The sequence below is a fragment of the Geospiza fortis genome, unplaced genomic scaffold (genome assembly GCF_000277835.1).
Source record: "Geospiza fortis unplaced genomic scaffold, GeoFor_1.0 scaffold66, whole genome shotgun sequence".
Lineage (NCBI taxonomy): Eukaryota > Metazoa > Chordata > Aves > Passeriformes > Thraupidae > Geospiza > Geospiza fortis.
In genome coordinates, this window is record NW_005054312.1 from 4,373,268 (window position 1) to 4,387,858 (window position 14,591).

General features: G+C 45.5%; 1 protein-coding gene across 1 annotated transcript in view; it reads right to left on the bottom strand.

Annotated features, from left to right (window-relative positions):
* Positions 1-1,879: 1,879 nt before the first annotated feature.
* The window catches only part of CD82 (CD82 molecule), a 40,014-nt gene continuing 27,302 nt past the window's right edge, over positions 1,880-14,591 (bottom strand). The window contains exons 4-9 of the mRNA XM_031055834.1: positions 12,653-12,777; positions 11,435-11,509; positions 6,672-6,779; positions 4,878-5,069; positions 4,502-4,585; positions 1,880-4,000 (exon numbers count right to left, since the gene is read on the bottom strand). Of these exons, the coding sequence (XP_030911694.1) occupies positions 3,923-4,000; positions 4,502-4,585; positions 4,878-5,069; positions 6,672-6,779; positions 11,435-11,509; positions 12,653-12,777 (662 nt within the window). The 3' untranslated portion in view covers positions 1,880-3,922. The remainder of the gene's footprint in view (positions 4,001-4,501; positions 4,586-4,877; positions 5,070-6,671; positions 6,780-11,434; positions 11,510-12,652; positions 12,778-14,591) is intronic.

The window sequence follows — 14,591 nt, forward strand, 5'->3', positions numbered from 1 at the left end:
GCCCTGTGAGCTTTGCTAGACAAACACTGCAGCTCCCAAGAAGTCTGAGTGCTAGGCTGATTTCTAGTTCCAGCAGCAAACCTCCACCTCCGGAGAGGAGCCGGGAGCCTGGCCCAAGGAGCAGCAGCAGATTTCCTCATCTCTGAAGGTCTGAGGACTTTCTTCCTGGAATCTTTTTAAAATCAAATTTGTAAGTATTCAATGCCCTCTCCTTCCCCACTGACTGACAACTCAAAGGAACTGAGGCTGGAAGGAAACAGGAAAAATGGGGACAAGAAGCATCATAGGAATTCCCTCATGCTGAACTTCCAGACCTAGGTAGAGCAGAAACACAAGAAGGAAACACAACTCTCACAATAGTGGAAGACATGCAACAAAATATCCAATTGTGTGCTTCTCCAAGAAATGGAAGGGAAAATTATCCCTAAAAATGCCAAGCACGTAGCACAAATCGTTTATGAGGAGAATACATCTGTAATTACAAGTTAATTTAGCTACCCTGCTGCCAGGAGTAACTGGGAGCAGACAGAAGCGATCAGTGTCATCTTCCCATTCCCTTGGGACCAGCCCGGGCTGGGTTTTCTTGGTGGAACACCTCCCTCCAGTGGCCAAAGGCAAGTGGTTTCCACAGAGCTCGGGCAGCTGGGGACCCAAGCTGGGACAAGCAATTTTCCTCAAGTGCCCTACTTTCTCCTTCCAGGTCCTCAACAGGCTGGATGGAAACCAGCAGCGCCCTTCCCCAGCTAGGAGCCGTCTGGTCAGGGCTGGCAGTTCTGCCAGAAGTGTAGCCCTCCAAGTTGTGGGGTCCTGGGAAAGCATTACCTCCTGATTAAAGCAGGGTGCTCTGGGAACTCAAGCAGAAAGGGGACACTCCATGTGACCAAGAACCAAGCTCTCCTCAAGCACAGCCCAGGACAGCCTAAAGGAACAAGTTGTACTCACGGATAGGACAGATCATTGCACCCTACTGTGGCTCCAGGATCCATTTAAGTTCCTCTTGCTCTGCACTCATCTGGTCAGGGTTCCTGAAATCTTGACTTAGACCAGTTGCCACCAGTGTTTTCTCGTAGCATCCCAGTACCTTCTCTGCAAACTTTACTGTTTCTTCAAAACATATATGAGGACTTAGGTCATGTTTATTACTTCCTAAAGCAACAGCTGTAAAATTCATTAGTACACCGCCTTAGTTTCTTCTAAGCCATTAGTCCAGATGCACCAATATGGTGCAGGATCTGAAGGAATTTTGAGATCCAGTTCATATCCACTTCTCAGTTGCTCAGCTGAGAAAAGCAAGAAGATTTATATAGTTGGTCTATCTACTTCTGAAGAGCTTTTCAGTCAAGGCCAGCATGTGGTGACATAAACTATGAAAAATGGCCATCTAGCTTTTTTCCTTCTCACAGTGGTAGGGCAGGGACTGAAGAATCCTACTGAAAGTGAGTAGGAAAAAATTATATAGTTAAGCTTGCAAGAGCTGTATGCACTGTGGGCATAGCAGCAAGCTTGTATTTAATCAGAATTAGTCCCCAAAGCTTATGACTTCAAACTGTGCAGACTGTGAAGATCTGAAGCAACATCTTCAAATATTTCGCTTAGGAGGTAGCAGGTAATTCAACGAACTATCACTCAGTCAGCTCACCCTAAGAAAAACATGCTTCATAAAACAAGAGAAAGTTTACTTTAGAATACAGCCCAGAAAAATTGTAACCTCCCCCTGTTGGGCAGGATCTTCAGAGCCCACACTGATCTCACACATGCGCATCAGACCTTTTGGTACTTTGAACAAACAAGATGTCAGTGATCTGCACGTAAAGCAGAAAGGGGTGGAGAGGAAGCAAAGGGAAAACACTTCAATACACAAGTCCCAGGCAGAGAGACGTATTTTTTAGCAAAGTCTTTATTACAGAAATAGTCACCCTCTAGACTTTTATATCTGTACATGCATTTCTTCCAGTAGGAAGATGTTGCTAAAAACAGACAAAAACAAAAAAGGAAATCCAGAATGGGCTCCTTTTCACTTGCTGCTCAGCATTGGCATCTGTAACTGAACAAGAATCTCACAAATAAGAAGAACACATTAGAGAATAGACTTTGTGTTACAAAAGCTAGCAAGCTTTACTTCTAAAGGTGCCTTCTGCTATAGAAAAGGTCAGCTTGAAGGATCTGTGCAGGAAGGGGCAGATATCTCAGAATTGCAAAGCCTTATCAGACCTCCATAAAAACCAGTTGCCTAGTCATTCTCCCCAGTCATCACTGTCCAAAGATGAGGACAGAGCAGCGACCCACTGCTGGGGCCCTGATTCCCTGCACCAGCCTTTCTTCCCAGAAGGAAAACCAAGTAGGTTTTACCAAGTAGGGTTATTACTACCTGCCCCACCCCTGACAGGAGACAGTCCTGGAACCACCTCTGTAAGGCAAAGGCTCACTCACCAAGCACCTTGCAACAGGTTCCTGGCAAGGACCATCCACTTATCTCCCATTCAGCTTCCTGATGTCACAGTCATTGTACCACGTGTAACAGCAGGAAATCTGCTGTGCCCAAGACACCTCTAAAAGTGAGGATTTGCTCTCTTACATAAGCAGTTGGGGCAGTGCTTCTTGTGCATTTCCTACCTTCTGCTGGTCTACCCCACTCCTTGCTGCTGACCACTGGCTCAACAGAAAAAACAGCCCAGCCATTAGCACAGAAACCTGCAGCCTGCACAACTGCAGAACCTGCTACTTATCTGCTGCAGTGCTGGCACTTGAGGCAGAACTCAGGATGCAGCCATGGCTCCGGACCACAGTGGAGTCAGAAGAATGGACAAGTGAAATAAAAGCAACTTATCTTTGCATCCCAGCTACAGAACCTATACTGGGCACTGATACCAGTGATATTCCCAATATACAGCATCAGCAATCCAGTCAGATCCTTCCATATTCATATCTAAATCCACAGCTAACAAGTTTTATGTTCATAAAGGAGCAGGGGAAGAATCAAATTAATTGTAATCTCTATAAAGTTGGCAACCCGAGAATGCAAACAGCAGAGCCAGCCTGGGGCTGAGTCCACAGTATGCAGCAGTCTCTGAAGTAACCTCCAAGCTGACAGGAGCCAGCAAAGCAGAGCTAGGGGGAGAGGAAAAGATAAAGAGGCAAATGGGAGAAATGTGTCAGATCCAAAACCCAAGGGATCCATTCCAGAAGCAGCTGAGCACCACCACCACAATCTGCCAGGTCACACTAGGAATAAACAGGTAGGCTTGGCTCCCTCCTGGTGGCTTCTCATCATGCTCAAAGGGAAGAGCTCCACTGAAGGCAAGGCATAGCTGACTCCAGAAACAGGAGAAGTGAGTGTGACAGTAGCACTCTGTATTTCAGATGAGAACCTAGGCTGGAAGATGTATAGTCGGAGCTGAATCAGGTCAACTGCAAGGGAAGAGAAGGCCTATAAAGCATGACTAGTTACCACCACAAGTCAGTGAAGCAAGTGAAGCTACCAAAGCACTGGAATCTCAACAGAAATCCTGGCTCATGGGACTTCAGAGGGGAGGTGAAAAGATGTGCAGAAGAGCAAGGGAGAGAAAAGTTATTGTATGTTGGGTCCAGTGGGTTGTAGAATGAAGATATGAATAGTATTGTTTAACATGGAGCAGGCAGCAAAAGCATTGTCCCCTCAGGTTAACCGGTGTCTCATGTGACACAAGACAGTTTAAGTTCTGCTTCTTGAAGTAGAAATAATCCAGAGGCAGGATGCAGGTGGCCCAAGGGCCCTATTGCCAGAAGATCAGGCTGTGTTGCAGCTCTAACAGTTCTTAGCAGAGTGGTATCAGAAATGGGATGTCACAGGAATAATGGTCAATGGTTGGACAGTCTGGGTATGAGGCAGGAATGTTCTGTTTGCTCCTTTCTCTGTGGTGCCATAGCTCTGGAGTCAGCCAACTCAAGACTTGGGCACTTTGGTGTAGTCTTCGCTGTGTATGTTCTTGCAAAGTGAAATGGACAGTATCATCCCCAGCAGCTGGAACAAGTATGAAAAGTGGGAACAAAATCAGCAACCAGACAGATAAGTGGGAAGAACAGGTGATACAGGGGAGCAGAATACAGTGAACATCTTTTAATAACATCATACAGGTGAACAAAGTTAGTCCTCAACATAAGGCAAATGCAGTAAACTGAAATGACAAAAAATTGGGCTTCATAAAGATGCGACTTCCTCTGGAAACTATGTTATGGGCTTTTTAAGGCAACAAATGGGATTTCACTGAAGTGGGATTTTGCTTGCCTCAGTATTCTGGCTACAGAATTGCCAGAAGTCAGATACAGCAGGCAGAACCACAAATAGACAAGGCTTTGTTATATTTTTAATCCAGTCAACAAAAGCCCCAGTTCAGGCAGCTACAACCAAGAGCTAGAGCTGCACTGCCATTAAACCAGGTGTCTATTACTTGAGAAAACAGCTTTGCCTTTAAAAAAGTCTCTACGATAAGACAATATAGGTTCATGTCAGGAAATTACCTACCTCTATAACAGCAACACCAGTGCAAACCCCAAGAATGATACCAAGGTTGTCCTTCAGCCACTCCTCTACACCATCCATGCATCCCTATAGAGAAAACACAGCCACAAAGAAGAGAAGTATGTATCTAAATATCTCAAAACTGAAAATCCATAACATATCTTTGCACACAGGAATTATCCCAGTTACATGGTATATCATGTTTCATGGAAGCTTTTGCAGAAAAGGGCAGGATCCTTGTCACCCTGTCCCCCCTCACCCCAAATTCCACAGGTACTTCAAGCAATAAGGACATGAAAGAAGTGCTCTAAATTTCCAGGGGAACAAAGACAAGGCAGCCTCAGTGGAAGCTTCACAGGGCCCAGACATACTCACTCACCTGCTCATGAACAGGCCAGTCAGCATATGTTGCAGTGCCATTGAGAGGGTCTTCCAGATTGCAGAAACCTCTTCCTTCCACTAAGTCCTTAGATCTATTGGAGCAGGAGCACGGATACTCAGTATTGCTTTTGTTCCTAAGAATCTCATTATTTTCCCATTCCTTTGCTCCAGTCCAGCCACAGCAGGCAATCTAATAATGAGAGAGAGATCATTACAGTCTTATACTTTGACTGGCAAGATAACTGCACATGACAATAGGCAGGTAGAAGCACTCAGGAGCTCTTGGTGCAACAACAGTCAGGCCATACAGTCTGCATGAATTAGCAGCACTAAACACCACCCTGGTTAGTTATGTACAGAGCTGTCCAGAACACAGGGACATTATTTCCTACTGAAGAGCCACTCTGCTAGCAAAACGAGAGTTCAAGGGCCCCACGCCGCCAAGCCCCAGCACGGCACCGCGCACCAGCGTCCGCCTGGGTGCAGCACGGACCAGCTGGAACACGGGATAGGGAAAATTTCCATCCAAAGAAACATTTACATTCCTACAGAGTCACGTGATAAAGCCGTACTTGCTGAAGGGAAAAGCACATCGGGAAGTCCAGCAAGGAGTAAGAGCCTAAGCATGGATCCCAGTGCTTGCCCACTGGTACAGAGCAGAAAGGCTGTCCTACGTCAAGGTAGAAGTTTAGGGAAAATCCTTCTTTGCTCAGAAAGGAAAAGTAACATTTCTGCTATAATAGACATGAGATACAAACAGCTGAACATCCACATCAGGACAAGCATTTGGTTTCCAAAAGAGTGTTGTGAAGACACAGCCTCCAGAAGGAACTACATTTCCCTCACAAGAGGTTTGGACTTTAAACTCCCAGTTTACAGAACCCCACCCTCTTTCAAATGCTAACTCCAGTGTGTGAGATGAAGTAGACTCTTAACACTCAAATTCTCCATCTCTGCAAAACCTTTTTCTTCTGCTCCTACATAAAAGAAGGACCCAAGCAGTAGCCTCTCTCCACAGTAGAATTAGGCTTGAGTTCACTACCAAGGAGTTACAACTGCAGTGAAAAAACATACATAAATCATTCTCCAAGGAGGAGAAATACTGCAGGTCAGTGTTTTGCAAAGCAAAGAACAGACAGAAGACAAATGCTGTTGCTTGTACTTACTACCCATCAGTCCCACACTGGCCATGTGTTTAACTACAACAGCCAGCCAGCTCTCAAGCTTGTGGTTTGGCAGTAAAGCTGTCATGACTCCAGTGTGCTTGAATACCCTCTAGCTGCTCAAGAGCTGACCCTGATGCTAAAACAGAAACCATGGGCAGTTGGATGGCTCCCAAGAACGCTGATACTTGCAGAAAAACCATCACAATAAGCAAGCAACATGCACCAAGTAATAAGGCAGGTGGTTCTGCTGACTTGCCTGGCAATAAACTAGGGACTTTTTGCTACAAAAAGCATGTGCAAAATGTTTTTCACACATGTTAGTATTCAGGAGGCCCAGCAGACAAAGAGAAGTGTTGGAGTGCCATTTGACAGGCTGGATACATTAGGCCACACAGCCAACACTAGCTAGCTCTAACATCCAGCAGACAGGAATGGTTCAGGGTCTGACACAGAAGCAGCAAGCAAGACCATTTTCTAGTCTGTAGGCACCAAACCTCACAGGCCACTTTGTAGATCAGCCAGATCAATGTGCAATAGTTGCTCCTCTGTCCTCAGCCTAGCTTTAAAGGTCGTTGCCTGCACTGACAAATAGCATCATCTACCTCTTGCTGCCCCCCACAACTCACCTGTGTCTGCACATAGTCCCATGCATCTTGCAAGTTCCTCTTATCTTCATCCGAAGGGTCATAATTTTCAATCAGATCTACAACTATGCCAGACAACTCAACTTTCAGCTGGCAAGAAAAAAAGAGGCAGGAGAGTTAGATTATCAGTTCTTGTAGCCTTTTCTTTGGTCTTTCAGATACACATATAAAGCTACAGTCACTCATAAAAGCTGACTGCAAATAGTTAACAAGTACAGATAAGGGCAGCAGCTTTGCTGCTCAAAAGCCAAAGCACCAGCAAGTCCTTGCCAGGACATGGGGAAAGCCTACAAACCAGGTGAGCAGCAAGGAAACAGATCAGGTATGGTTACCTGCTAAGACACAGGCTGAACAACTAACTGCCTGCCCCAGACAAGACAGATGTGCAAGGTAAGTGCAAGCTGAGACAACACTGCCTAAAGGACTCATGGGTTATGTGTTTCTAACTTGGTACTGCAGGAGAGACCCGGTCCAGGATCTCTGCCACTGCAGCTCATCTCCACTGCTCAGAGAAGGTGTAAGCCACTCTGTTCATGAATGCAGATGGGTTTGCTGATACACAGCTGATGGAAACTTGCCTTTTTCACAAGGTGCTGATCCACCTCTCCCCAAACTCCCACAAGTCCTGTTTCTATATTAATACAGGAAGTATTACAACTACCTAAACTGCTCATTAACAGTCTTATCACAAAGTTCAGGTGTATCAAATCATCCCTTCACCACTGCTCCTTTTCCAGAGATATTTACAACACCCTTCAGTTTGATGAGAGGTGCAAGCTACCACCTGGCAGACTCCTTCACCTTCTCCCTCCCACCTCCTTCCGAAGCTCTTCTTAACCAGCCTGTACATAAGGACTGCTAAGGACAGACCCAGATGCACAAGAGGTTGAAGAAAAGTGCCATTAGACTGCCCAAAGGATAGGATAGAGTTACATCAGCCTAAGCACCAAGATGTTCCCATCCCACCTATTACCTTTTTGACTGTGGTGCTACAGCATATTTCAAATCAGTGGAAATGGGTTTTCTCTTTTCTTCTACTATCAAGCATTTTCAATGACCATGGCAAATACCAGGACACTCAGCAAGAGGAAGCACTGCCTACTGTTGAGAGAAGCTTCTCTACATCACCAACTCCTTTTCCTAGGACAACTGCAGCTCAGTTCACTGGGATCAGCTATGTCAGGCCAGATGGATGGGAGCTGCATGATCTTTCTTCTCATGATGTCTCTCTCTTCCCCTTTTAATTACTTCACTTCCCCTTTTTCTTCCCTTCAAATCAAGCCAACCTGACCTGGTTCTCACTAATGAGATTGGCCTTGGCTGCTGCCATAAGCCTTATCAGTTACTGAACCTGTGAGTTCCCACCCTGACCCCTCCTGCACACTGCTGCTCCACATGCAAAGGGAGGCAAGGAGAGCTGGGCTTGTTTTCCTACCCCATGCCCATCTTGCCTCTTATCTGTTGGGTCAGATGGAGCCTACTGCCACTTCTGCAGGAATCCCAGGACCCCACCACAAGCAGACAGGACTTGAACCTGATGTCCCCAACCACAGACACATAGGGAAGCTGTATGTCTGCTTTGCCCTTACTCTTACAAAAGAACAGGAAAGAAGTCCTGCAAACAGCTCTTGTTTCAAAAAGTGAAGCATTTCAAATTAAAAAAAAAATAATCAGGCATTCCTAGGTGTTGTAGCAAGCAATCTGAGAGAGGGGGAATATTATGCAAACAGTAGCACAGCTCTGGAGCCACATAGGCAGCTTGCTTGTGGGTTTAACCCATAGAGCAGCCCAAAGGGAAAAAAAAACAGGCATCTGCAGCTGTTCACCCTTAAGCACCTGGCAGAGGAAAACTGAAAGATCAACAAGCTAGAAAGACACACAGAACACGCAGGCTTTCAACATTCTAACCATCTCCACCCCTTTAAAGTTATCAGGACTTAGCACTGTGTGAGACATGAATACCGCAGGAAATGGCTACCCTTGCTCTCAGGGCTTCTTGCCCCTCCCCAGCTCTAGCAAGCCCAGTGTCCAAAGGCACAATCCCACCACCTCAAAGCAGGGGCACTTAGATCCTAGGCACCAAAGCCACAGCTCACTGCCAGAAAGCAGCAAGGCTGTCAGTCTCTCCACCACATGGGCTACTGAAGAGGGAGATGGGGAAAGCTGAATGCCAGAGGCAAGACCAGGTCTTTGATCACACAATGGATTGTGCAGGCTTCTTCCCCTGACACTGTCAGTCATCTATCTTGTCCCTGTCAGATGCAAGCTAGATCCTTTCCTCAGCAATTATTAGCATCTAGCCTGCACACAAAAGCAGGCTCAAAAAACTGGAGGGAGCTCTCCTCTGCCTTGTCACTTCAGATTCTGAAACTCATGCATAGTCCATAGCTCCAGACAAGTCCTTGCATGCAATCACACAGGCCTGTCTGCTGCAAACAATAGCTAGCAAGCAGGGCTATTCCCAAAACACCACCATTCTCTTTTACTCAAGGCACTTAGAGCCAAGCTGCACAGAACTAGGCAAAGAGAGAACTTGCCCAGGCTCTCACACATTTAGAGGCTTGCGATCCACTAGATGTGAGTAGCAGCATTCAGTTCACAAAGCAGAATATCATTTGCAGCATTTGTGATGTTACTATGTTGTTGTCGATAAAAAAACCCACCCCAGAGTTTCAGTCACCAACAAACGTAGGGAAACGAATCTTGCATCAACATCCTCCCAAAAGTACTGGGCAACTCCAGTCTGAAGGGGCATTCCTCTAACAATGCCCATGGGAGAGGCAAAGCAGTAGCCTTCCTGTCAGAGGCTCAGCCTTTTACAGCTACACTACCTCTATTCCAGTATACTTTTCATTTGTCAGTGTGGGGGAGGATTTTGACACCAAAAAGGAAAAGTTATGCCAACAATAACTTTAAGTGAATCCACAGAAATAAATACTTCAGTTACAAGTGAAGGACTGAGTACCACCTTGCTACATTCTGGATCCTAAATCTTTTCCTTCACCCTTGTTGTTCCTTGTTTTATATCTAACCAAGTTCCTGAAGTCAGAAATAAACACAAAGAACACAATAGATATCTGGGGACTGGCTGTTGAGCAGTTTCAGTGTGCCTCACTGTGCTCCAAGCTGCCCTGGGATGACGTACAGCCAGCGAAGCAGAGCAACTCGCACAGCAGCACTGAAGCGCAGCCCCAAACCACTGTGCTGGAGGTTTCAGCCAAGACCTTCCTCAAGCAGCTTTTCTTAGTGCTCTAGGCAGGTACTTTGGAGGATCCCTGAAAAGAGAATGGCTCTAGAACAGCTTTTCCATTAATTTTGTTCATTAGGGACTGAACAGGAGCATCTGTTCACAGCCCAGCTTCCCTGACCATTCTCCCAGATCTGTAAAAGCGATGATCTCAGTCACAACAGCTCCAACAGCTGTGGAAAACAACCCCCAGCACTTATGTTCTGATGAGGCTTAAATGAAGAGCTACAGCTTAAAAGTTGGAGTTTTCTAGAGTAGACTGGCAACTGGAGGAGAAATGCCAACAGAGGTACAGAATTTCCTGGTTTGAAGTCACATTTCCCCATCGCAGGGGAATGCCCATCCCCACACCTCCATATCTGCATTAGTCAGAGCTGTTTGTTGAGAATTATCTGTACACACCAGTTTTAGTCACTGTTTTAGTTTCTCCTTTAGCTTCTGCCACCCCAGAGAGCAAGCTACAGCCACATTTGGCAAGGAACCCAGCCAACAGCTGCTCAGTCACCACAGTACAAAGCTTACATCAGTTATGCTGGTGGCAGGCACCTTCCCCCTGCCCCAAACTTCTCCACCAGGCCCCATCCATAACCTCCTCAATTGTTCTGCTTTCTGTAGCCATCTAGCTAAAGAGTTGGCTTAGGAGAGGCAAGCACAGCCATACAGTGGTATATACAGCTATGCAGCAAAGGACAGGGTTACCCACAACTTACACCAGAAGCCAGTAGTGACCCCACAGCTATAACTTGTTTCCACTGCATAAATGTGGCTCCCAGTTTAGCTCTTAAGTAGCTGAAGGCCTGATCAGGCACTGCCTTGGCCAGGGAACCTATACCCATGATGGATTGTTGCAATGCCTAGGTAGCTCCCTTTTACACTATGGAACATATTGGAGCTCCAGAAGCACACACTGTGAAACTGCTTTCCTGACAAAGGAATCCACTTCAAAATATTAAACCGCTTGGCTTTAAACTCCACCTGTAGAGCAGGAACCATCAGATATTTGGGTTTGCTTCTGTGGAAAGAGGACAGCTCTTTCAAGAAGAGTTCCACCCACAGATGCAGAAAGACTGAAAGAACAGAACAAGATGGCACAAGGAGGAATACCAGTCAAAAAAGCGCTCAGGCTGGTAATTCCTCAAGGCACCAGGGATGGCAACATGGTAGAAACCACTGCTACTACCTGCCCAAAGAGCTGTCTACAGCAGGATCAAAAGGAGGTGTGGTCTAAAGCATTTTAGGACTTTTTTTTTCCCCACTGTTCCCACTACCCAAAAATAATGCCTGCATACCAAATAAAGCTTCATAATCCTTGAGAAAACAGCACTATTGAGGCAGATACAGGAAAATCAAATAGCAAAGCTATTGAGCTGGGAGAAAAGGAGAATCTAGCTATGCCTGCTAGCAGGATAGCCCAGTTTGGAAGAAAGAATTTCTAGCTATCACCCTTCTCCCAAACCAAGACTAAGGAAAAGATGTATGGTAATAAATAAAGACTTACCGTTTCTTTCTGGAAGTAGATGACCAGTGCAGCAGCAATCTGAGCTAAGAGGATTAACATCAGGCAGGTGAAGTACTGGAAACAAAAAACAACAGGTGATCACTGTCAGTCTTTAGAAAGGTCTGTATACAAAAGTTAATAAAATTACATACAGAAGAGAAATCACAACATGAGCTAATGTCTTTTTGTCTGCAGACAAACTCTGCTATCAACAATGCCTTGCCAGGAAAAGGCTGGAACCAATGTCAGAGCAGGGCAGTTCAGTGTTTCTCCCATTAGGCCAACAGAAAGCCTTCAGGAAGGAAAGGGTTTACACGCCCTCTCTGCACGTGTCATCTTGACTGGGACTCTCTCCCACATCCAATTCCATTCACAGACCATTCTGGCCTCAATCAATCAGCTGGATTCTGCCTGCCTCAAGCCTCAACAGAAAAAAAGAGTCAATTTTACAAACCTAATTTTTAATGTATTTTTTTAGAAAAATCAATTACCCTTTTAAAACATGCTATTTAATTTGTTTGAGGATCTAAATTTAAGATTCACCAGCAAACTGCTGAGGTTACTTTTAAATGGTGGCAGCTACTGTTGCTAGACAAGAAGATACTGGTAATACCAGGACACACAGTGTGTGCCATGCTTGGTTTCCAATACATATGTGCTCTGAGTAAGACAGAGTCATGCAGCAGGCTGAGATGTATGATGGTGGTATCATCTCACCTATCACGGACAGAAAGCTTCCTATAAATGAACTGCCTGAAGAGAGGTCCTGACACACAGGACATTCCTAATTGGGTCTCTCTCAACTCTTGCACTTTCCACAGATGTGACATAACAAGATACTATCACTCTTCCTCTTTTCTTTCACTGCCTTTGGAACTTGCTCTTCTACCACTGAGAGCACAGTACCAACTTGGAAGTCAGGGTGAGGGGGACAGGGTACACTTCTCAGTTGGCAGTCCTCAACTCACTGTGTGCAAGAAGTGTCAGTGACATCCTCTCTCATTCACAGTTCTGAGCTTATTATCAGTAATGTCTGAGGAGCTCTGCTGCAGTCTGCTGACTGCTGGATAATTTAATGTGTGCAAATTAAGAATTAGATCTAAGCTGACCTAGCAGAAGTAACATCCCCAGGAGACTGAAGCCCCATCTACCAGCCAACAGATATTTTGCAGGAGATGTATTAACGGCTGGCTCTGAAACAGGCATGAATACTCTCACCAGACCCAAGAGACACCGGATTTCATTGACGGCTCCAAGACAGCCCAGGAACCCCATCAGCATGGTAAGTGCCCCAACACCAATGAGGATGTATGCACCAGTCTTCAGGGAGGGAGATGACATCTCTGTAGGAGCCAGGAGAAGGAACAACATTAGCTACTGACAAAACTATACATCTGTCATCACCATTTATAGAACTGCGTCCATATCTACTGATAATTGTCTTTGTCCGCTCCAAACAGACTGCACAGATGTGTGCCAAACACAGCGACAGATAGATGCTTCTGGCTGTCTTTTGATGAAAGTAGACTTAAAAGCCATCCTGCAGGATGCCAGAGTCTGGAAGACTCAAGGTCACTCCAAACAAATAACTGTCTCCAAACAAGGTTTATCTCCTTACTGGAATTTTACTCCCTCATGAATGTACTGCAAGTAACAGTAATATAAAATATGATCTACTCCATAACTACTGTCTCTTTGCTTCAATTCCCTTTGCTATCTTCAGGGAAGCTTTCTTCCAAGTCCTAAACCCCATTTTTGGATAGCCTTTTCACTTTGAAGCACTATTTCTTGTTGTAGCCATTCTGTTTTCACTTATCTACTTGCAGTCAACACTGGGACAAACTAACTCTGCAGAGTGAAACATGCAACAAGCTACAGCTAGTGTTGAGCACAGATGATGTGACAGGTTACTTAGCAAGTCTGGGTTGAATGGCACTTACCACAGGCTGCTGCAGCACCTGTGCACAACACCCTGCAAACAGATGCTATTCCAGGATCAAAACAGATATAATACCCAAATTAGCTACTTTTACAAATCCTCCTAGATATCCCCTGCTATTGTTTCTAAAGTCTGCGCTTCTGAATGCTCAATGGTTTTTCAACCAAGTTTAGGTCAGATTATTTCAGACATGCTGGTGATGTCAGCCCTCCCCCCTCAGCATTTAGTACTGCAAGCAACAGAAGAAAAACTCTTACATTTGAGCTGGTCAGCTGACTATTTCTTGCAGACTATATCTTGCATTACAGCACATAAGTTGAAGAGATACTCTGTCTAGAAACAGCAACTAGAAACCTCATTTATCATTAAGAGACATTCCTGTATCTGCAAGCTACAGAGTATAGGGGAATTCTGGATGCCCAGTGATTAATGAAAATAACATTTTTAGAGCTCAGCATTTAGTTTCCTGAACTAAGGAAGTCTCAGGAGGCAAACTTCCTCTGAGCTTCTCCTGAAATATGTTAAAGGAGAATAATCAAGCCCAGACTGATACTCTCCCCCTAATATATACTTCCCTGTGCTTCTGATATCTGGCACAAGCCACCAGCTTCCAAACTTTTTTCCCCAAAACATGCTGAACAGAAGAAAGTTCAGTTATCAAGAAGTGAAGCAGATCCGTCTGTCACACAGGTCACTTCAGCCAGCTCTCCCTGGCTGGACATATGCCACAAACCCCAGGATCCTGCTTCTTCACCAGTCCTGTGACTCTTGCTGTGCAGGTTACGTGCTGATACTGCAAAGCATTTACTGAAGCAGCAGCCTTACAGGAGTGGCCTTCATAACTCTATCCTATTCCCTCCCTCAAAATCAGCTCAGCTATCATGCAAGTCAGTGTTCAAGTGCCCAGGCTGCAACACCTCCACAGTGCTAGAAAGCATTGCTTTGTCAAATTCCCATTAGGAGAAAGAAAAAGGTACTTCTAACTCAAAAGCCCCCTGGAGAACTGATAGTGTCAGGGGACAAGAGCCACACTTGCAGTTCTCATCTGCAATAGTCTTGTCTTGCAAGAGAAGGCTCTGAGGGCATTCAACTCCTGCTTGTTTGCCGTCACTCCGTGTTTTCCCCTGCGCTGGGCAGGCAGCCAAGCAAGTACAACGGGCTCCTTTGGCAGCAGCTGGGTGCCCTCCCTGATGCCTAGGTTACTAAAGCAGAGGGAAA